Source organism: Trachymyrmex cornetzi, unplaced genomic scaffold (assembly GCF_001594075.2).
Source record: "Trachymyrmex cornetzi isolate Tcor2-1 unplaced genomic scaffold, Tcor1.1 scaffold24, whole genome shotgun sequence".
NCBI classification, from domain to species: domain Eukaryota; kingdom Metazoa; phylum Arthropoda; class Insecta; order Hymenoptera; family Formicidae; genus Trachymyrmex; species Trachymyrmex cornetzi.
This window is the reverse complement of record NW_017297060.1, coordinates 1,228,194-1,252,550: the sequence shown is the minus strand read 5'-3', so window position 1 is coordinate 1,252,550 and position 24,357 is coordinate 1,228,194. Positions and strand designations below refer to the sequence as shown.

The 24,357-nt window shown below is 31.1% G+C and overlaps 2 protein-coding genes across 9 annotated transcripts; one reads left to right on the top strand and one right to left on the bottom strand.

Moving 5' to 3' along the window:
• Window positions 1-4,423: 4,423 nt before the first annotated feature.
• LOC108761134 (TNF receptor-associated factor 6) lies at window positions 4,424-14,777 on the bottom strand. Of its 4 annotated transcripts, none has more exons than XM_018507504.1 (6): window positions 14,702-14,777; window positions 5,914-5,973; window positions 5,576-5,706; window positions 5,301-5,506; window positions 5,097-5,214; window positions 4,424-5,018 (listed from the first exon to the last, which is right to left on the bottom strand). In XM_018507504.1, exons 2-6 carry the CDS (start codon window positions 5,968-5,970, stop codon window positions 4,454-4,456), a joined length of 1,077 nt encoding a protein of 358 aa, XP_018363006.1. In that variant the 5' UTR covers window positions 5,971-5,973; window positions 14,702-14,777; the 3' UTR covers window positions 4,424-4,453. The 4 variants fall into 4 exon arrangements, with proteins under 4 accessions (XP_018363006.1, XP_018363005.1, XP_018363007.1 ...); XM_018507503.1 differs by lacking the exon at window positions 14,702-14,777 and adding an exon at window positions 13,514-13,948; XM_018507505.1 differs by lacking the exon at window positions 14,702-14,777 and adding an exon at window positions 13,355-13,464.
• Window positions 12,210-22,881, top strand: ZnT77C (Zinc transporter 77C). 5 transcript variants are annotated; one of them, XM_018507501.1, is made up of 8 exons: window positions 12,210-12,227; window positions 17,748-17,940; window positions 19,030-19,146; window positions 20,069-20,367; window positions 20,741-20,985; window positions 21,597-21,775; window positions 22,123-22,209; window positions 22,279-22,881. In XM_018507501.1, the coding sequence occupies exons 2-8, from the start codon at window positions 17,752-17,754 to the stop codon at window positions 22,705-22,707; spliced, it is 1,545 nt and encodes a 514-aa protein (XP_018363003.1). In that variant the 5' UTR covers window positions 12,210-12,227; window positions 17,748-17,751; the 3' UTR covers window positions 22,708-22,881. The 5 variants fall into 5 exon arrangements, with proteins under 5 accessions (XP_018363003.1, XP_018363000.1, XP_018362998.1 ...); XM_018507498.1 differs by lacking the exon at window positions 12,210-12,227 and adding an exon at window positions 14,985-15,054 and having other exon boundaries at window positions 17,747-17,940; XM_018507496.1 differs by lacking the exon at window positions 12,210-12,227 and adding an exon at window positions 15,538-15,555.
• The last annotated feature ends 1,476 nt before the right edge of the window (window positions 22,882-24,357 follow it).

Here is a 24,357-nt window from a genome sequence, read left to right as displayed (position 1 = left end):
GGCAGACGAGAATAGAATTATCGCTAGTTAACGATAGCGATCATCAATCAAACGTTTAGAAAATCCTACTACAGGGAATACGATAGCGCCTCTCAGCGTTAATCAAATTAACTGAAATCGCACTTATACTGATGATAAAATAGCTGAATTTATAAAGATTTCACGTGTCATATATTATCGCGTGTTATAATCTCGAAGTCAGCCTTGAACTTTATTCTCATGTTTTCAAGGCCGAAAAATCATTTCGGCGCGTGTTTCTGGGGACTACATACGTAGTATATAAATTCACACAAGAATCATACAAGCATTAAAGATCCAGCTAGACCGGTTAAGGCTTTTCTATAGTTTGTATTATCACACATTTCGGCGCGTGTTTCTAGGGACTACATACGTAGTATATAAATTCACACAAGAATCATACAAGCATTAAAGATCCAGCTAGACCGGTTAAGGCTTTTCTATAGTTTGTGTTATCACACATACACGGTCCTATAATATATTATATTATATATTTTAAATTTTAGGATGTGCAGGATGTTCTTTAAGTACATTGTCATTTTCAAGAGGGCAATTTTTTGGTTTATTTCAAGAAAAAAAGTATATATGAACATGTGTCCTAAACTCACGTAAAGCAAGGCATATTTATGCAAAAGAATATCCCCAACGCAATTTATCATATCGTCGAACATTTGTTAACATTCACCTCTCACACAGAACACATTATCCATTATGGGCCTTCTACAATAAGCCGCAAGTCAGAACGTTAGAAGTCTTAACCAGTCTTAACCAAGTCGTTTAAGTTGGCTATTGGTCAACTTCACCGATTATGATTTAAGATCGCTTAGAACTTCTGACTTGCGGCTTATTGTAGAAGGGCTATTAGACGTCCACATGACCTCTATAATTCTCCATGCGACATCTATCTACGATGGAAGTCACATAGATGTCCATTAGAGATCCATAATAGATGTTCATTAGAGATTTACGATATGCGATCCACTAAAAATCCACGATGGACGCGTCCATTAGATAGACTAATATTTACATTTTATTACGAAATTAATATATTCAACTGACTTCATAATCATATTCTACAAAAGTTAAAATACTATATATATGTATACATCAATTTCAATATATACATATAGAAACTTTAAATTTCTAGAATTGATATAATAGCCAGACATAATGTAAATCAATTATAAATGAATTATAGAGCTCCAACAGACGTTGAAAGGACGTTGTATGGATCAATTGTAGATGTTTTAAAGAGCTCCATTAGGAGTTTAAAAAACGTTATATGATTCAAAAGTAGATGTTTTATAGAGCTCTAATAGATGTTTAAAAGACATTGTGTGAATTAAATGTAGCTGTTTTATAGAGCTTCCGTAGATGATTATTAGGTGTTGTATGGATCAACTGTAGACGTGTTATGCTGGATCTACAATAGGAATCGTAGTGGTCGTAGAGTCTTAAGTCGCAAAAAATTAATCAATCACGGTCGAACATGAGAAGAACAATAGACATTATTATTATAAATATGTAAAAAATGTTATTATTTTTTAAAACACAAATTAATAAAGAATGTGTCGGAATAATAAAATAATCATAGAAGATAAGTTAACAACACAATATAATTGTGGTAAGTGTACTTATGGACAATAAGAACTGTGTGTATCGACAGTTATAAGTGGCATAATGAATAAAGTACGAGACTCATAACCCTTGAGATCCCAGGTTCAAAACCCAGCCAGTATTTTGGAAACCAAGCCATTTGAGACACGTATTCATATGAACTTTCTTAATTTAAAATAAAATGAAAACTATATATGTAAATATATATGGCAATTTTTTCTTATTTTCTCAAATTTAACGTTAATAAGAATAAAAAAATTGTAAAAATTATTCTTTTAATTTTTTCATGTTTTTTATTATTATTTTTTGTATCGAACAGAATAAGTGCTTCAAAAGAAACTAACATATGTATACATATGTATATGGACATATTTATATATGTTTACATATATGTTAATATTTATATATGTTCTTATATAAAAAACTTTTTATCGAAGTATAAATTCTTTGGTAACAATTTTTTTGTAATTTTCTTTTTTTTATTTCTATTTTTTTCTCTTTTGCAAAATTGTTTAATCAATAGCAATGTGGATATTTATATAAACTATGAGGTGAACATTTTATGGGTACCTGTGTGATACGGATATTCGCGGAATCAGTCTTCACTCATGTGCAACAAATGACTAACGGGCGACTCGGATTCTCCGGTATTCCAAGCACTAATGCAAATCTGCTATAATCAAAAACTACATAGCTATAGCTTTGAATTTGTGTTGGGCAACATCATGTATAATGTGATTTATACTTTCACCCTGTTACTGTGACTGCAGCTTGATGCACGTACTATGTGAATTAGCGTCCTACTTTCACGAGATAACCGAGAATGGCTAAAAATATTAGCCAAAACGTTCATCGTGTAATATTTCATGTAAATTTATTAAATTAATATATTTATAGTTAAATACATAATTATCGTTTAAAAGCCTATTGTCGCTTATCCTTTTAAATTATATTATCGAGAGTCCTATCTGTTTATTTTATTCATTACACAATTTCTAATTATAGTTAATTCTCTACCGACAATGTAAAATTTTCATTTTTTTTACATCAATTGATTCATCTCATTATTCAATGTGCAGAAGTATCAAGATTATACGAAATATTTCATATTAAGTAATATGTGCCAGACTAATGTATAAAATAACTCTAAAATTGATTTTTCGATATCTCCATACTTTTATATGCAGAATAATTAGAGAATCATATTGAATAATTAGAGAATAATTAGAGAATCATATTGAATGAAAAAAATTGTTTGCATTAAAAAAATGACTATAACTTTCATATATCCTTGAAATACAGGTTTTTTCAAAAATTATTTTTACTTTATTTGTCCCCTTTCAAATCTTGGGTGCGTTTCCAGTTACGCATAAAACTGCATTACTGTTGCGCTTTGAAATCGTTCTATTTTGTCAATGCGAATAAAGCACTTTAGTTATTCGAAACGATTTTCTACGCGGTCCGCGCATTAGTACAAATTATAAAAATATTAAAAAAATTTAATATATATTTTTAATTATATTATTATATCATATATGATAATTAGAGTCTGACCGAAACTTTTGCTGAAACTGAACCGAAACACTCGGCTACATGTCAATCTCAACCAAAACCGAAACTAAAATTAAAAAATAGGAATTCTGTAAAGGTCATATGTCACAGACAGGCGCGCATATACCATATACTTTTTTTCATAAATATCACAATTTATTGAAATAATAATTAAATTTCGATCAAAATCAAAAACCGAAATTTCGATTGTGAGTCAATTTTGGTCAAAGAATATAAGTACTTCTTCATAAACATCAACAATTTAATTATTGAAATAATTCCACATTACAAACATATATCTATATAGACATTTCGGCTAATCTTTTAGCCATCATCAGTATCGCGTTACAAAAAGACGATGATACATGCAGTCCCTCCTATGCAGTCCCATACCAGTTAGGCAGCTGGATGGTGTCGATTGTTTGATCTTTAAAGGTGACATGGTCAGAAATTATTTATGAAGAAGAGCTATATGGTTTCAGTCGAAATTGACATGTAATGAGTGTTCATTTTCAGTTACGATCGGACTCTAATGATAATATATAATATAATGTGTACAATATACCTATATAATATTATTATTATTATATTGATATATTGTTATTATATATATTACTTCACTATATTTTTATTTATTATTTAAAAGTATTTAACATAATACATTAAACTTTAAAGATTGACTTCCAAACTTAAAACTTGTAATTAATTAAGATGAAATAAACTAATTGTAATGTAAAATATTATTTCATTTAAGGCTTCAAATTGTCCGTTATTCGTTTAGACTTTTTCTTTACTATAATATTCGTTCTTCTTTTTTAGAACCTTTAAATGGATTTCCCACTTAAGAATCACAGTACCATGAATATTTATTCCGAACAGCATGAAGCGCATCGGACGCTTCAACTGTCTCAAGTCGAAATAGAATCCCTAAAGCAGTCAATGCACTGGAAGAAGTGCTAAGAATTCAATACGGATAGCACAATCTAGGAAATTCTCAGCGCTACTAAAATACTTCCAATAAATACATTGGTTCGAATCGGAACGATTGTCTATGCAGTCTACGTGCTTCATGCATAACTCGGAACGCATCCCTTATTATAACTTTTGTCTGAGATGGTTTTTCGTATCTTATATATTTTTCGAGATATTTACCTGGGAGAATTAAAATGGAACACTTTGTAGTACATATAAAAATTATATATAAATATATTTATACATATATGTGTATGTTATTTATAAAGTTTACTCATGTTTCAATTCATAATAACTATTTGATGTTATCTCTATAAGATATAGGGTAAACTTCAATTTTAAAAATTAAAGTATCGTGCTGTAGAAAATCAGTTATGTCGCGTATACATATAAATTCTGTATAACCGAAGCTACGTTTATTCAATTCACACATGGGTTTTTGGAATGCCTCAAGACCTGATATTGACGATGTCTTTTCACATATATTTTTTTCCGAATTTTGTGGATGTACCAATGCAAAAAACATTGTACCATTAAACGGCCAGTCCAAAGCATCGTCATTTTCTGATTTCATAATATGTAAAAGAAAAGACAGATAATCGTGATTCTTGGACGATATATTAATCCTCGCACAGATCTTATATCCGTTTGGACTTGTATAAAAACCTGGACTATAGAACATTTTTTGTGGATCGTTTGTCATAGCGTCGAGTTTTTCTTGAAAAGATTTCAGTCTCCATATATAAACTCCATTACAATTTCGTAGACACATAGCCGCTAGCTGATTTTTCTGATTAGATACTGTTATAGAGAGCTCCCGGTTTTCTTGTTCCAAAACTACTATTCTTTCATATAGATTTCTAAAAACAAAGTTTATATCTTTCGTATGTATTTCAGTATATATAAATATAATCTTTTTAAAATCATATTTAAATTACTTGAGCAATTGTTGCCAATCAGGAGAAGGCTCTTCCTTGTCTGCAACTTGTATCCTATTTTTTAGAGGTGGATCCCATAATTTTGACTCCACAGACATTGCATTAGTGCTATTTTGTACTATCAGACAATTATAACAATTAATTTTAAAAAGTAGGGGCAATTTATATTACTTTGTATATTAATTTGTATTATATAAAATATACCTCGAGGCTCTGAAATATCTTGTTTATATGTGCACTGAGTGATATGCGTTTCCATATCCACAGGAGACAATTTTACTTGACAACCAAATTGCTGATAAATACAACTTGTACGTTTCTGAGATATCTCTCTAGTGGTATAAAGATCTGGGAAAAGGTTTTCAGATTTCAAAGGTTGACTATCAACTGGACAGCAAGCGCCTTCTTTCCTAATAATTCATAATGACCAGTCAACTTATATACAACGGTAGAATCATTAATGAAATGATACAACTTACTTAAGCCAAGTGTAAATGCACTGAGAACAAAATTTATGGCCACAAGATGTTAAAACTGGATCGCGTAGCCATGTTAGACATATAGGACACTCAAATCTAGGCTCTACGTAGCCTTTGATATTCTCCTCACACTGCGTGCAACGAAATTGTAAATAGATATTTACAAATAAATGATACACATTAACACAAATGTTAAAACGGATAAAAATAAAGATCATGAGGTAGTTTTGTTTGATAACAAACAATAATTAATTTCATATTTGCCAAATAAGTGTAAAGTCAATAAACAGACACAAATAAAAAAATATTTTCTATTTTACAAAATTGCAGATACGTACGTTTTCGCTTTCCTCGGCGACCTTAGCAGGTTCTACTGAGTTGTCCGACGTTTCCATAATCTACAAATAATCATTTTGTTTACTAAATTAGACAACAAGATATCTATGAAGGACATCAAGATAATTATTGAGTTAAGTTACCATACCTTTGATATTGAGAGAATTAGACTTATTCGATGTTTTCGCACGAAATGAGTGAATCTAATAGACAAAAGCTTCACTCTGCTCAGCGAACTGAGATTAATCGTTAAAGTTGACGACTATTCAAGTTAGGAAACCTGAATAGTCGCCCTACCTACGAAACGCAGGATTCAGGAATCAAGAACATGAGTTCGTGAGTCGATATACTGATTAACAAATGCACGAAACACGACTAGAGACGAGACACCAGTAACGACTAGCGAACGAAAACACTTGTGCTAAGCGCTAGGCGATCCCATGATCCATGATTCCCATGATATAAAAATTATAGGCCCGTATGCCCGTAATCAAAATTTTCAAAATACGCTTAGGAAGTGTTCACATCTTGGCGGAAAAGTAGAAAGCGGAAAAGCGGAAGCCAATCAGAACTCGCGGAAAGACAGAAGCTGACAAGCGGAACTACTGTGAACTACTGTACCGCCTATTACTATCGCAAGTTCCGATCAGTGTAACCTAAAAGCAATGGCCGATCGTACCAGGGCCGTAAAATTATCGTACCTAACCCAGAATTATAGTACATACATACATCGCGCGCGCGAACAAATTTAAATACGAAATACGTAAAATTTTAATCCGTAATTAAGATGGGGTCAGAAATAACAATTTTATTTATTACTTAACGTTGAAGTGATTTAGGCTGAAACCAGCTTCCGAAATAGATCAGAAATTTCTCGATCAATTCTCAACCGATTTCGCTGAAATTACCCATTCAGCACTTTAGAAGCCCCTTAATACACGATCATTGAAACAATAACCAATATTTTTTATTGATTTCAAAAGCTTGAACATTCTATAGAATAAACTGTATTTCTATAATATCCAGGTTAAAAATACAAATTGGAAAGTGATTATTTCAGTATATTTAAAACAATTTTAAAAGAAAGAAACGTGGCTACAAATGTGGCTTTTTACATATATTGACAGTAGACAGTAAGTTCACTTGTATTGTCAATATCACAATTTTTTATATATGTAGTACGTATGTATATTTTTTCATATTTATCGTAGTAGCATCAATTATAGTCATTTCACTTCACAGATTAAGCCACGTGACTAGAATGATAAATCTTTGATAAGATCATGACTAACGGGCATTCCACACAACTTGCATAGTCGCATAACCATATGCATAAAGAAAATTATCTAATCACATTTCTGTCATAAAGACAAACGTAAACTATGATTGGATGATTTTCTTTATGCACATGTTTATGCGACTATGCAAGTTTGTGTGGAATGGTCTTAAAGGCCGCGACACAAACTTTTGCATAAAGCATAACGCATAGTGCATAAGGGAATCAACCAATCGAAATTCTTCTTTTTCATGGAATGGGAGAAAAGGAATGATTCTGATTAGTCTGTGCTGCGACCCATAGGCCTTATGGCGCGGTTCCATGGTGCAGAATTGGCACAATGTGGAATTGGCGGAACGTTCGTAATTGGTCCTGGCTTCATTCCGCCGATTCCGTTCCGCTAAAATGTGTTTTCCTATGTCCCATTGAACGGAATTTGCAGAATGCACAATTAACTCTGACCAATCGCAAAAGATCCCGTAGATCACTTTCATTAGATCTACCGGAATAGCGTTTGTCATTGGCTCGCATTGATTGTGCATCCGCAAGTTCCGCTCAATGAGACATAGGAAAATGTATTCCTGCAGATCGGAAATCACACATATATATGACAGGGACATTGCTGACTTCGTTTTGTGTACCCATTTTGATTTTGATTTACATTTTCGTCTTTCTGTATGCTATTTATACGACATTCTAACCATATTGACCTCTGTATTTATCTGGAGACTTAATTAATTACCTTCAGGGTTATGTTCAGATTATCACTCGAGTGCCACTCAGGTATCACTTTAATCTTGTTATTTATCGAACGTTAAATAAGAATGACACCCGGAGAACACTCAGGTAGGAATCCGACACATCTCAGCATGGTGATTAATCATGCGTTTGTATAAAAGAGACTTTTCTCCGTTTAAGGGCCGGTTGTTCTTTTGGTAAATTTTACTTGTTAGGTAAATCTGGCAATCTGCGCATGTGATTGGATAATCTTGCTACTTACCCAACAGGTAAAATTTACCGAAAGGTGGAACAATCGGGCCTAAATCGGATTAATGAGGTAATTTTTTATAAGTACATGTATGTACATGCACACGCACACACGCATGCATCAGCGGAATCCGCAAAAGAAATTAATTTGCACAACAGAAAACGGCGGAATCGGCGGAATGAAACCACGACCAATCACGAACATTCCGCCAATTCCGCACCATGGGACCATGCCATATGTTGGATTCACCCTGCATCCGATGTGCGTCGTACGACGTTCTGCAACCAATCAGAAAACAGGATTCCGATGGATTTTGGTTCATATCATCGGAATCCTGTTTTCTGATTGGTTGCAGAGCTTCGTACGACGCAAATCGGATGCAGGGTAAATCCAGCAATTAAGGATCTCTAATTTCACCATGTGTATCAGTTCAGACAGTGCAGGAATAAAGAACAGACCTAATATCTATTACTACGTTTACACGGCACGCTTTACTCCGAAGCCGCCGAAGTTATAACATCAATGTTATGAAACTGACCAATCACAGTCATTCCATTCTTCAGAGGAATAGCTATGATTGGCCAGTTTCATATATCGATGTTATAACTTCGGCGTAAAGCATGCTGTATAACAGAGGTCTATATGATGCATATATACATATAAAAAATTTAATAATTAAATAATTCATTCGGCGTTTCATAGACAACACGAACTGAACAAATCCAACACACGCGGTGAGTTCGGGCGCCAGGTGTCTTCCTCTGGTCAGGTTGATGTTCAAATGAAACATCACCTGGCAGAAGGTGTACGAAGATTTTCTCCTCTAACGTAAAACAAATAAAAGGAAGCAACATGGTAACATTAACGTTCGATAATAAATAATTGTATTATAAAATTGTTTATGGTATTTAACTAAAGAATTCCATCCGCCATGTTGATTCAACCTCCTTTTTGATTTTTAAATTTTTAAACCCGCCATAACGATTCGGTCATTTATCTTATTCAAACATTTTGAATCCACATTCGTAATATTATATTTCATAATATCTAAAAAGGAGAGTATAATGGAGGAGCGCGCGCTACGCGCGCGCAGAGGATGTGCTAGTTGCTTAAATTTTACTATATTGTTTTTCTTACTAATAAAAATACATATATTTGTTTGATGTATTGTTATTATGTATATTCTTTATTATGACGTCGCAGAAACGGACACCATCAATGGAAAGCAACATCAGCACAAAAAAAGAGACTAAAAGACATGAAGATTTTGTTGCTGAAAAAAACGGATTCAGATGAGCGTCATTTTATCTCATTCTTGTCCCCAGTTGCATCCCGACGTTGCACCCAGACGAGAAATGTTACTTAGATAAGCCTCTATATTTTATTTATATTTACTACGCTGTCGATCATGATACGGATTTTACAAGTCATTAATAATTAAACGAACGTTGCCCGTGTGAAAGCTACGAATTAAACAGACATGGTCGAGCGGTCAAGTTTGAGCGGATTTATGAGTCAGTGAAGAGTCTCCTCAGTTTTATACACACACGCACATAGATTTACTACTTAATAACTTAAAACTCTCTTATTAAACAAGTGTGTACAAGAGGTGTATACAATAGCGGCGATTAGCAACTTTCATTTATTGAGCTAAAACAAAATTATATATAATTTCGACAATTGCATACGTACCAAAATAATTGATTTCATTTATAAGATGTAAATGTAATTATTTACAGAAAGCTAAACGAGCTGCTAATACAAATGTTGGTTTTGAATAGTTCTTATTTCTTGGATAAAAAAGACGATTAAAGAAAATATTCTATAAATATTCTATAAAATATGCAAAAAATTTTGATTATTATCGATGTAATTAATGTAATTTATAAATAAATTAAAAAATTATTCAATTACTTTTAAACGAAAGATTTATAGATTCTATAAAAAATTGTAAAATTTAGAAAAGGATAATTGCAATTGTGAGACAAGAATCTTATTGAAGATTATATCTCCAATGTTAAATAAATAATAAATAAACGTAATTTTTTATATATTGCGATTATTGAAATGTGATAAATCATAATGCACAATTTTTATCTCACACTAACATTGACTGAATTATATTCACAGTTTACTACTACATCATTTCTCAATAACTTGAGTGCTAATCTTTAAGTAGTCATATCACGTTTACATTAAAATTAACTGACACACACACACATACACAAATCATCCTTTGAGAAATACAAGTTCCAAAATTAAGAAAATGCTTTTTGATAAGTACTACATGACGATCATCTAACTGAGAGAACTACTATCTACATAAAAAATTTCTAAGGAAAAAACTGGAGAAAGACTCAAGAGAAATGCATGAATCAGTTGATCGGGTTTTCTTTTCGCAAATAATTGTCACTTCCTGTATTTACTTTCAGCATCTATTAACCATGCAGTAGTAATATATACATAAAACATTCATAATAATACTATTTTGTGTCACTATGAAATTGATAGCGATCTCTAAATTGCAACATTTCTCTTAACTCATTATTTATTAGAAAGTAGCTAATTGCTGATTACACAAACAAAATAGTAGGTTAAAATATTAATCCAAAATAATAATTTTAAATATGTTAAAAATAGTAATAATTAAAATAATTTTTATTTCGTTAAATCTTAGATATAATCTCATATGTTACTTAATTAAATTTCTTAAATGAGTTTTGAAAAAAATTTCTATTTCCTGAAACATTAATGTCGGTTTTAGAAATTTGTCCTTGATTATAAAATTTTATTTGTATACTTAATGCGCTTGTATTTCGTATGATGAATTATTTATGAAGACATTTTGTTTGTCATTTATATAATAAAACTGTATTATCAAAGATGTCGGAACTGGTAACAAACATCAATCAGTTATCATATATATCGTACGGATATCATACGAAAACAAGTCTGAGATATAAAAAAGGATTTTAAGATATTGTAACTTTTAAAAAAATATTTGATATTGAGATGGATTTTTCGATAATTTCATTTAAAATAATCTCAGAAAATTTAATTCTTAAACTTACTGTATTAGTTTGCAACATTACATTTTGGATAAATATTATCTGATATAAATATGTTCCTAATTTTTATAAATAATATGCAAACATAATATGTATTAAGAGAGAGAGAGAGAGAGAGAGAGAGAGAGAGAGAGAGAGAGATTAAGAATATATTTTATAAAATTTAGATAATTATTAATCTAAAATATAATCTTGTAGTGCAATTAATACAGTGTAATCCAAAAATTAAATTTTTGAGATTGTTTTTTTGAACCGAGTGAACTTTTTTATGAATCGACTGCATTATTTAAAATTAAGAAAGTTTGAGTTACTGCTTTTTTTTTAATTAACCAGTGATAGAGAGAATTTCAATTTATTTATTGATAATATGTCACATGTGAAGTTTAATCACACATGTACGAAATACGTTAATAAACTTATCAAATTAATAATTATATCACACTTTTCAATAAATAAATGTCACTTGTGACCGATTGTCACATAGTGAACGTTTGTTGAGCGCGATGAAAGCACGCTTTAATTAGAAATCAAAACCATGTTTATAGGATTTTTATTGTGAAAATTTTAATATGAAAATTTTATTGTGAAGATTTATATTTTCTTTACTTTTTTATAGCAGTTCTATCATATTTTGCAATGATTATATTCTAAAAAACAGAATATGTGGACGTGTATATAGCTGTTGTAAAACGAAGCTATAATTACGCGCAAACGATGTCGATAAGACTTAACGAGCAGCTCTCCACTTGTGGATAAAGAACCGTTTTCGAATTCGAACTCTACTTGCGTGACAAACGAATTTCAGTGTGATTGTCGTAGCAAGTGTGTATATAATGGAACGTTTGTAATATAAAATAGGAAAATTTTTTAAAGCTTTAGATAATTTACTTTTTACGAGTAGTAATATCTTGATTCATATATTATCTTTCATCGATCTTGACCAAAAGGGGCTTCATCATTTTAACTTTTGTTCAATTTAATTAGGTATGTACTTGTTTTGTGCAACATAATTCCGGCTTTCATTGTCCTATTTGTTTTTTTGTCTTTTTATCGATAAATCTCTAGTACTTATGTAAAAACGAGAATAACTTCCACTTTTTCGCGATCGTTCAAGAATTATTTTGTTTCTACATTTTTTAATGCATTCTTCTTCTTGGAAAATTATATAATAATGATTCTATATATTCAAGGAAAAATTAACATATATATCAAAATAAAGAATAAAATCCTTATTCATTTTGTTATGAAATCGCTGTCAATTATATTTCAGTTATTTAAAAAGTAATTCAAAGAGTTGGATCAACAACTCTCTGAATTAGTTTTTAAATGATTAAAGCATAATTGACTTTGTAACGATGTGAACAAGGATTTTATTATTTTTATTTCAATGTACCAATTTTTTCTTGAATGTAGTGTCATTATTATGATCATTTCCGGTCTCTACGAAAAAAATATATAAGGAAATGTAGAAATAAAACAAACTTCAAACAATTGCGAAAAACGTTGTACCCTTCTTTGTAATACCAGTACAAATATATTAGTCAGTACTCTACACATATTTTCGTAATGCTTTTTAATAAGTTAAAAGAGACATAGGAGTACAACATGCAGTTACAGACCTGTACTAGAATACGTTTAATCCTTGAAATTTTATGATAACATTAGATTTTTATCGAGGTTTAGATAGTGAGAAAGCCTAAACGTCCCTGGATCCTTGATTATCTAACATAGTCTCGCTTGCTGTTTTTTTTTGTAGCCATCACAATGGGCTGCCGATATAATCTACGCGTGATCAGAAACGAACGTTAGTCCGCCTCCGCAATATGCGCGCATTGTGCGAATTCGGCTCTCTTCAAGAATATCTTCGGCGGAAATTTTGTAAAAAGTAATACGGAATGTCACTATATAGAATGCGATAATTGTGTTCCTCTTTCCGAGAGTGTTGATATTCTTACAAATATCTTCAACAACTCCCTGAAGTTCAAAGGTCAATACAACTTCTCATTATCATAGAGATAAAGCGTCTCTTCGAAAGAGTATTGAAAAAAATATCTATACACGTATGTACGCACATATAAATACATATAAATACATATTATAAATATACATACGTAATTTTTGCGCAGATCACGAATTATTTGTGAATAATTGTTCGCGACAATTTGCAAGTCAGCTGTATGTTATATGCAATAAACTCGAAACGTTTTAGAACACTGAATTAGAGAACGTATTAAATGGCAATATGTTAAAAAAAGAGTTATCGCTGTTACTGCATTATTTGAATAAGTCTCCCGATAAGATAGCAACAACCATGTTTTTGAAAATCTTCCAGTTTGCCTTAATGGAGAGTCGGGGAAAATACAAACATGTAGAATCAGTTATAAATCGCTCCGACGTAACTATCTACCGGCACGTAACTGTCTCTCAGTATAGTTTTGTCGCGTTTTTACGTTTTCAATGTGTCACAATGTGTTGATCGTTCAAGATGACGTCGATTGTTGGAGAGGGAATTTCGTTGTTCAAGCCCATTACTGCGCCCGGATGTTCGCAACTAACGCTTTGACAGTCCCCCTTTCAGATCATACGCAGACATGTCAAATACGATGTATGTGTGACATGCTACGAATTGCACTCGTTGTGTACACTCGAGAAATCTGCACGCTCTCAATTTAGATCGGTATCGAAACGAGCCATGTTGATACGTTCCCCCCTATTTTGTTCTCGTAAACAGATATGAATTTTTTTAGTGAAACTGGAACTGTATTAACTCTAAATGTTCTCTGTGAAAAATTCTCCTTTTTATTTACAAAAACGATAACTCAAAATGTGTTACTCCTGTAGAAGATATTATGTAGAAGATATTATTTTTGAAGATCTTAAGAACAACATAGTTATTTGATGGACGGATTGTGAAGTTAAGTTAGTTTACTTTTAATTATTGATAGAGTAACTTTTATACCTAATATTTTCATGGTAATAACTCAAAAATTATTTTTTTAGTTATGTTATACATTTAGCAAAACGTAAATCTTTCGAAGTGCATTTGGAATATAATTTTTTTTATTGAATATTATAAATAAAAAACGGCCGAATTGGTTAATATTTTACAATGCAGTATATTATAGATATAGTTCCCTTTAATAGAGATATGTTAGTTGTACTGCAGTCATAGACAACAGAATCGATTCCTGTATTTAGGACAATATACATAAATCTTTCGAAGTTCATTTTCAAATTTACAAATATTAGTAGACTGAAACAGACGTCATGTCGTATTTCAACATCACTCTAGTATTTGATTTTAGATTACATGGTTTTAAAGCACGTGGTTTACTTTCTTGTTTGCGGTTTTGCTTTGTCAAACATAGTTATGCGGCAGTCAAACATAATTACATGTATGAATAACAACAAAGTTGATCATTTGAGTATATCATATACTTCCGATGTAGCGCACATACCAAGTGGTGATCCAGTTCAGTCCATGTCCTATGTATCGAAAATTCCCGATTCACGAAATTCACTGTACGCCGCGATATAACAGTAATGATTAAACGGATGCACGCGTAGTTGACTATAAATTGTCTTGTCGAAGGTCGGCGTCGCGTGAAAACGATCTTGCGTCGTCTTCTTCATCACGTTAACATCCGACGTGGGCGAGAGTGCTCTTCTCTCTGTGCTCCGAGATGAAATAGAAACTGACACCGTGAGATCAGAGAACGAATATTTTAGAAGAGACAAAAAGCAATTTATCGACTTAACGAACATCTTCTGGTAAACGATCGTACGATTAAACAACAGCATCATTGTGCAGGTACACGAATCTAACATCAAGATCAAGATCGAGATCGAACGACGCGCGCGCACATCACGAAATGCAGATTATCTGGTGAAGTGACAGTAACTGATGGTAGTCGCGCGACTATACAGATCATTTGCGCGGACGATTCATCACGGATAAATACCGGTCTAAGGAACTAAAAATTAGTTACGGACGCACAAATTAACGGACGGAGAACGATTCAATTCATCGGGTTCAACGGATAGACAACTGCGGACATCTAACCGCTCCGTGCTCCAATATCGTTTTATCCGCAAAACGTCGGTTACTCGTTCAGTCAAACGTCTACTTTTTATCGATCTACCTGCGAATATCTTCTATTATCTCGAAAAGCGTTGCTTAATCGGTAAGGAACGTGATATCAGTCACTCAAAAGCAGTGTTTCTTTCTCTTCGCCACTGTGCAATATAGTGAAACTTTACATCCTGCCATCGATCTTGATTCCTCACGATTTGTTCATAAAGATCGTAAAAGGTATGTTTTAATACTTTGCTATACAGAAGCTATTCCAAGTTTCCATGATTAATTGTTTTAGCATGCCTTTTGAATAAAAATAAAAGAATAAATTTATATAAATCTATAAAAGTCTTATTGAAAAGTTATAAATAAATATAAAGATTTAAAGTGTGTGTGTGTGGAAATAATTTGTAATAAATTTATAACGGATTTAATTATTAAATTTAATTATTAATTATTAAAGTTTCAAAATTTTGCCGCTAAATGTACTAGACGTGCAATAAATGTTTTGAGTGATAACACAGTACAACACATATTCCCTCCCGTGAAAAAATCAAAGAGAGTCTGAGAGTAGAAAAAATAAAAAAAAATACCCGTGTCTCGGCGTTTTACTAGATCAAATCGTTAACGTTTTTTATGCAGCCATTTATCGTATTTGCTTTATATTGGCTTTTTATAATTGTTTTAAATATAATAATTTTTTTAAATAAATAATTGACGTTTTACATGTGAAATTATGCGATGAATCCGAATAAAAAAAAACAATTGAGAATTATTTTTTTATATATTTTCAAATTTTAGTATAATAATAATAATAATACAATTATAATTATAATTGTTATAAGAATTTTGGTCGTTTGATTTGTCGTTTATATAATTCTGGTTGAATATCACGAACAATAGACCAATGGTATTCTCACCAAGCATGTGTTTGATGTCTTTTCCTTTGAAGCGTTTCTCGATGATCGTAATATCTTGATGAAAGCGTTCACCATGTTTATCAATGAATTCACCCAAATTCGGTGGAAAAAAATCTGTAAAGAAAATGTATTTTGAGCGAAGTGGATGCTCCTAATATCTACTTTCAGAATCTCTTTGAATTTTTCATAGGAGGAAACCTGTGCTATACAGTATTATAAAAAGACATTTGATTATACTTAAAAAACATTAACTGATCTTGATCTAGTAAAACGCCGAGACACGGGCGTTTTTTTTTACATCTACTTTCAGAATCTCTGTGATTTTTTCATGGGAGGAAAAAGAAATCGATTTCATCGCATCAAAATAATGATTACACGTCTATTTATTACATTTAGCAGCAAGGTTTTGAAATTTTAATAAGTATAAGACCGCTATAAATTCACTATAAATCATTTCCACACATACTTTAAATATATTTATTTATATATTGTAATCTTTAAATAAAACTTTTATAATTTTACGCATTTACGTAAAGAGTAGCACCAATCATTTAATCTATTTTGTGAATCTTGAAGTTCGAATCAAATTACCAAATGATGCTATAAAATAAGATATGCACATAATCTCAGAAAAATTTTAAATGAAAAATAAAATAGGCATTTTTTTGTGCAAAATTTAAAGACAATTTTTATTTAGTAAAGTTTATTTATGAAAAAGTTCGCTTGTGTTTGATTGAAAAGCTAATAGAGATCGTGTTTATTGAATGCTATATATTCAGCGCATTTATTTTTGTCTCTCTGCATAATACATATATGTTTGTCACAATCAATTTTATGTGACTGCAAAATATCTCATAAACAATAATCTTCCCCCCTAGAGAACTCATTTCCTTATCTATATATGTCATTATTAAAGAAGCATTTAACTTTTGCAGTATTTAACTGCAGTATTTAACTTTTCCAGCCAATGAAAGCAAAACTGTGAATTGAACCACTCTCTTCAAATCACTTATTCAATTGAATTCAATTTTCTTTTGTATATAAATTGACCTTAACAATTTATAAATGCACAACAAATTATCGTTCCAAATAGATAATTTAATATTCTGCATATCAAAGTCTAAATTAATTGTGATTTATACAAAGTAAGCTTCTTACGTGAAAAAATGATCGCCGTCTTTATTTTTTACATACAATTCTATTTTTAACATAAGTCAACGTATTTCGAAAATTTTCAGAAAAATAAATTTAACTTGCGATAAAATCAATAAATTTTTGTAAGTGAGTATTATAATAAAATTTCGTCTCACATAAAAGTTCGAAGAAAGATCGAAGATATACATCTTACAAATTATCGTAAGTAAAGTTTATATGACATTGAATACGGTTGTAGGCAGTATGAAATAATTAGTTGCGACAATATCGTGTAACCGTTATAGAATAACAGTGATCTCTATATACGCGGTATCGCTACAGAGAGTAAAAACGTTTACATGACTTTGTGGACAGGGTCATGGCTGTGAAAGAGTGGTTCAGGAGGCTTCAACCGGTGCAACTGTACCTGGTGTTGTTCTTCACCACGGCCTTCTTTTTGGTCGAGATCGTCGCCAGTCATATAACGCATTCGCTGACCCTTCTTCTCAATGCTTACCATATGCTCTGCAATATCGTGGCACTTATTGGTTGCATCGCTTCGATCAAGGTAAGTGCGAAAGATCCGTAAAATTCGTATTTGTCAGTCGTTCACAAAATAGCCTAAATCTATGCGCACGGTGTCATACTAATCTTTTGATCTAGTAACTACAGTTTATTACGTAGTAATTTTAAATATATTTCTTATGACGTAATTTCTCATATCATAAACGGATACTATCAAAGAGAAACTTAACTTTTCTCTTGGTAATTAAATTAGGGCCTTACTCTTAATAACCCTTAACTGCAGGTGTCGTGGGTTTATTAGACCTATAATATACACTAATTTCAATATAATATTTTTCTACGACACTATAGTTAATACGGGTTAAATATCATAATAACTATCCTTATTAATCCTTTGCTATATTAATGGTATTATAACGCAATCGATAAATATAAATAAGAAGTAGTAAAAGTCATATAATTACAAAAAAATTTGCTCTCAAATAATTTGAACGTTATTCTTTATTTTTATCAATTTAAGATAGCTTGAACAGAAAAATAAAAATAAATTGCATAATATATATATACATATATATGACAAGGTAACAGACTTTTATAAAACTTTTTAACAAACTCCTGACAGAGTGTTAAAATCTGTTCTCGCGACTCGCTATTTCGTACAGAAACAGCATGGTGGCAGCCTGTTTTTAATAAAATTTAACCATAAAAATATGACTAAAAAATACTGCTAATTACATTTATTTGATCTAACCTATATACATACATATATGTCTTTGTTTGCTGATGCGATTCACATGAAAACACAGATAGAAACCTCGCGTGAGATATTATTTTTTCCATATGAATTGATATATTTTCAAAAATTTTAAGAAAATACTGAGAGAGAATCTAGAATGTTTTTATTAAAACTTGTGATACACATCGCTTTAATAAGTGAACCAGATTCATAACAATGTGGATTATCCTTAGCGAAACTCGATATGCATGTGACATGCAATAAATTGATAAAGAGTCTTAGAGACAATTTTGTGTTACTAAAACATTTAAACATTATGTATAATAGTATATTCTCTATAATGCAAATTCGTAATTACATAATTATATATGTTGAGTAATTATATGTTGCTTACAGTATAGTTATCGTGAAAGATACAGTAACAACAGTAACTGCAATTCATTAGGAAATTCGTCCATTTGTATTAACGGTGAGGAACAAGGTTCTGTTACATCCTTATCGACAAAGACGAAGGTACGTTCAATAATACTCAAAAATAGAGATTAAAAAAGTATCTTCTCAATTTCTTTAATTTTAATCTTTTTTATAAAACTAAAATTGTAGAAGAATTACATTGAGGGATATTATATTTTGTTTGTTGGAAATAAATATCTATATTCTTACATTTTTATAATTTACCGTGTCCTATTAGTGTGCTTTTATATATTTCGATAAGTCATAAAGAAAACTAGCACAAATAAATAAGAAAAAAATTTTTTTTTAGTTTAGTTAAATTATTAATGCATACGATATCGAAGATAATATTTTATTTTTTGAGTATTAAAGTATTTTAAATATTTTTCGAAAGCTATGAGGAATTTATGTGAATCTAGCAATACGTACCGCAATATTTTAAGCTTGTCTCTATTAATGTGCCCTGTATTGGAGGTGAGAACGTTGTGTTATGAGTGTACTTTGAAATAAATATAATTGAAATAATGATTTATGTAATATTAACATAAACAATTAGCTTAAATTTATTACCTGTTTTAGTAACTATATGTTAAAATGAGTCAAATGTGGGTAGGCACACAAATTGGAGGCACATTGATAGGGCCATCGCCGCTTAGAGGACTCACTAATAGGGACAAAAACATGTTTACTATTTTTGTCAAAAGCATTATAAAGCATTAACATTTTTTAGATTAAACAAACATTATAAGAAAAAGAAGTAGTTGAAAAACCGATATTGATTGCAAGCAGATAAAATTAAAACTACAATAATTAATTCAGTAATAAGTAAATTGGCTAAAAGGCACATTAATAGGGAAAGTTATCCTAGTCTCCAGTAACAACAATTTTTGTTTACTGTAGGTTGGAAGGACATATATTGATAGCTTCTTATTAATTCTGTCAAACGTGCAATCGACATAAATATGGAAATCTCGCTTTACAGGAATCATGGTCGGACAGAAGAATGAAAAACACGTTTGGATGGGCGAGAATCGACATTGTTACGATGCTCGTCTGCTGCATCATCCTTGCTTCTTTTTGTTTCTCTTTACTGATGGAAGCATTGCAGACATTGGTGCATATCGATCATCTAGATGAAATGCATCACCCATTGCCAGTACTGTGTATCGGTGTTTCCGGGATACTTCTAAATGCTTTCTGCTACATTTTGATTGGGGGATTTACTTTCAATCAGGGCATCTTCGTGCATGTCACAAAGAGTGGTGATGTAATATTACGCAGGTAATTTTTGTAATTGTGCATTTTATAATAAATTCCAATTATAACAAATTAATCAAAAAATGTACAATAACATGGTACGTTTGAACATTTTACAAGTTTGTATCGATTAATTTTGTATCGATTAATTTTGCTCCTTATCATATACGAAATAATAAAGTTACACATACATTTATCAGTTTTCAAAATATTGTTAAAATGTATATTTTATAGATTATGCTAAAATTTTTTAAAGTTTTTTCTTTCGTAAGTAATAAGAAAATTCTGAAGTTCGAGATGTTCCTTTATGTATTTCTATCAATAAAAAAAAGTTTATTAAAATTTTAATAGAAACCGGTTTACGTATATTGTTTACTAGTGACACTTGACATTTCAGAAATGTGAGTTCACAAGAAACAAAGGATGGTGAGCAACAACTATCAGCACAGACTAGGCGAAGTCCGCTTGCGATACCAAAAAGTGAAGGTTTAAGAGAAATGTGTCGAGATGTTCTTGGGTGTGTTTTCGTCATATTAGTATCAATTTTAGTTTATTTCACCAATTCCGATGTAGCCAAATTCATTGATCCGGTCTTCGCTATTATTTCATCAATTTCGCTATTTGTTCTCTGTTATCCTTACAGTAAGTATATTTTAATATATTTAATATCTTCTTCTTCTTACGTTAGGCCTCTGGCCTGTGTACACCTCTCTCATATGCTTGTGGTGCATACGCTGATTATTCAATTGCCACAAGCGTATGGGTTATTACAGTTTTTTTTAATGCCGGTTCCGAAAGGCCGATTTTTTGAGAGGTATTTATATGTAGGCAAGGACCCACTCTCGGGAGGTTGCCGACATTTTCCGAGAGAGATACGAGCGTAAATATTTTGGTTCTTACCGGGATCTCTGGCATGATAGACCAGTGCGCTGTCTACCATGCCATGCTCGCACTCATATTTAATATATGTGCGATAAAAGAAAAGAAAAAAGTAGGATAAATAATACGTAAATAGTATAAGAGTATATTTATATATAAATATAATATTATAAGTAGCATAAATAATATATGTATAAATAGTAATACAAAGTGAAAACTATATTCGTAATACATATAATAAGTTAAAGTATTAATTTATTATGTACCTTGTATGTCGTGAATATTGTAATTTTCGAAAATACTTTAATTTATTTATTTAGTTTTAATACTTGTACTTTTTTACTCCCGTTTTGTTTTATTATTTTTCTTTACAGTGAAAGAATCAGGCCTGATATTACTACAAACAATTCCAAATCACATCAATATCGATTGTCTTAAAAGAGAACTATTGGTAGCTTTTCCGGGTATCGTAAACGTTCATGACTTACACGTGTGGCAATTAGCAAAACATCAAGCTATTTGTACAGTCCATATTGTATTTTTGAATCCAATGGTACACAAAAACAAATTTTATGAAGTTAATTAAAATAATTTATACATGTAATGGGAATACACTGGAATCTCATTATAGCGAATTTCGAAATAGCGCGAAAAATCCTTTCCGTGCTATGAGTAGCAGGAGTGGAAAGTAGCAATAGTCACTAAAATTTTGAATTTTGTTGATTTGGAATGAAGTAGGAGCAACAGTTATAGCATTCAGACCTACGATCATGTGCTATTACGAGATTTCAATGTACATTTAATTGTTATTTAAGAAACAAAGATAGTTTTATTCGATATTTTTCAATTTTTTTTAAATTAAAAAAATATATTTTTCTCATTTTTCTTTTGTTTTTTTAGGTTTATGCTAGCATTACAGAACAAGTTACTGCTTTTTTCGTCGAAATGGGTATCACGCAGGTCACTGTACAGCCAGAATTCCATAAAGTAAGATAACTTGTTAATACATCATTTTATGTTTAAAATCGCTTTATTGAATAATAATCTGTATCACAGATGAAGCCGAATACAGAGAAAACTGATTGCCTTATTGCATGTCATGGGGAACATTGCAGTTCTTCCCAATGTTGCTCGCGAGAAAACTTTTTGGAGGACGCATGCAAGTCGGTGAAAGATGCTCACACCATCAATAGAAGATACGATAAAAAGGAGAAAACATCAGCTGTATATGCGATTAGTTTGAAAAAGTTTACTATCAATGAGAAGGAAACCCTAGAACGGACTGTGAGCGATTCAAAATCAGAAGAATCTGTGCCTAAATCAACAAACGAAAATGCACGTCACTCGAAACAAATACAAAGCGTTGTAAATGTTAATTCTGAAGTCAGTGCCTGTGCGATAAATTTAACCAATCGAATATCTACAAATGTCGATCAAACATCTGTAACTGCCGATAGCAATCTACACCACAGCGTCGTATCTTAAGTCTATCATTCAGGCAGATAATTGTTTCAGTTTAATTATTTTAATCTTGGTACTGTCTTACCTGAAAGAGATTACGTGTGACGTTCACACAATAAACGCCATGATTTTTAAGCTATTTTCATTTGATAAACAAAATTAGTAGATAAAAATTTATCAGTGCTATCGTAACTACAATCTCAAGTATATTTGAAGTCATGTTAGCGTATTGAGAAATCAGAAGTACTATAATCTTTTTTAAAAAGGGAAATTGTATTTTCTTTTTTTTTTTTGTAGTATTGTAATAATGACTTTGTTGGAAAAGAATATTTACTCCAAAATTGTTACTAAATTTAGACATTCAAAAAAATTGCAAAAATTCAAGTTGCATTCTATTTTTTTGCAGCATGAAGTTTATTTCCTATTACACTAGAAAAGGAAAATGTAGAATTAGAAATAAATTATTTGATAGTAAAAAAATTATTGTTTGAGCCGTGATATACGTAAGGATATTTAACGAGAAGACTGCAAAATAGTATTAAGTTTCTATGGTCACATATAACATAACTCATTGCAATAAATAGTTTCATAATAATATCGTATAAACATTCGGATAACACGTGTGCTATATAGTTATTAGAGAAGCGTAATACTGACTTTATTAATTGTACAAGAATTTATTTCTTTTTAGCGTGAATATTCTTCGAATGAACAAAACAATAATTAATCGATCAATATTATTATATTTGTTATGTTTGTCAATGTAAGCCACTTAGGTCCGTTTCCACCAACGCAGATCAACTTTAATCTCGGTTCAACTTACTCTCTGTCTTTTTCTAGTTCTAAAGATTAGAAAAAGACAAAGAGTAAGTTGAACCGAGATTAAAGTTAATCTATATTGGTGGAAATGAGCATTAAGGGATCATACAATGCTCGATTTCTTGAATGACAAGCACGCTAAAATATGTTCATGCATTGAGCGCGAGATGCTGATATATGCATGATTTCTATGCTTATTATGCATATAAATCATAAAGTTGTTTTCTTGCACGGACCAATCAAAAAATTAAAAATGGATTTACCTATAGCTCATCTTCAAAAACAATTGTGCTAATTTTATCGTTAAGCATGAGTATGCATGCATGCTTTATAACTTTATATCATTCAAGAAATCGTATTTTTCAGATTTACTTTCTATCAATAATCAAACATAAAACCTTTTTGAACAACAACAATCGAATAATCTACGGCAAATATTAAAATACGTTGCTAATGATTTACTATATCTATTTTTGAATAAATGTCATTATAAACATATATCAGATATTTAGGTATAACGTAAATTTTTATATTAATTAAAGAAAATTTATTAAAACTTTTCGCGCAAAGAAAAGAAATTAGCATAATTAATAAACCGTTTGACTTTAACAGAAACTCGATCTTTTTAAACGAGAAAATAAAATTAAAGATAACAATGTAACGATAACGTGTCATTGACTGCAATTCCTATGCGATTAGTATCGGAAACTTGCTGCTGATAGCAATACAGTCCACATTCTATCTTAAACTTTTTAGGGTCGTATTCAAACAGATATTATTTAATCTATTGTCTGCGACTAGAGACGCCACAAGCTAGTATGCGAATTATATGCTATTAGCAAAGAAAATATTAGT

Coding starts and splice junctions, on each gene's coding strand:
- LOC108761134 (XM_018507504.1), bottom strand. CDS start 5,970: ATGGAAACGTCGGACAACTCAGTAGAACCTGCTAAGGTCGCCGAGGAA. Junction 5,215..5,300: donor AGATATTTCAGAGCCTCGAG/GTATATTTTATA, acceptor ATTGTCTGATAG/TACAAAATAGCACTAATGCA. Junction 5,019..5,096: donor GATTGGCAACAATTGCTCAA/GTAATTTAAATA, acceptor CTTTGTTTTTAG/AAATCTATATGAAAGAATAG.
- ZnT77C (XM_018507501.1), top strand. CDS start 17,752: ATGGCTGTGAAAGAGTGGTTCAGGAGGCTTCAACCGGTGCAACTGTAC. Junction 17,941..19,029: donor GTTGCATCGCTTCGATCAAG/GTAAGTGCGAAA, acceptor TGTTGCTTACAG/TATAGTTATCGTGAAAGATA. Junction 20,368..20,740: donor GGTGATGTAATATTACGCAG/GTAATTTTTGTA, acceptor TTGACATTTCAG/AAATGTGAGTTCACAAGAAA.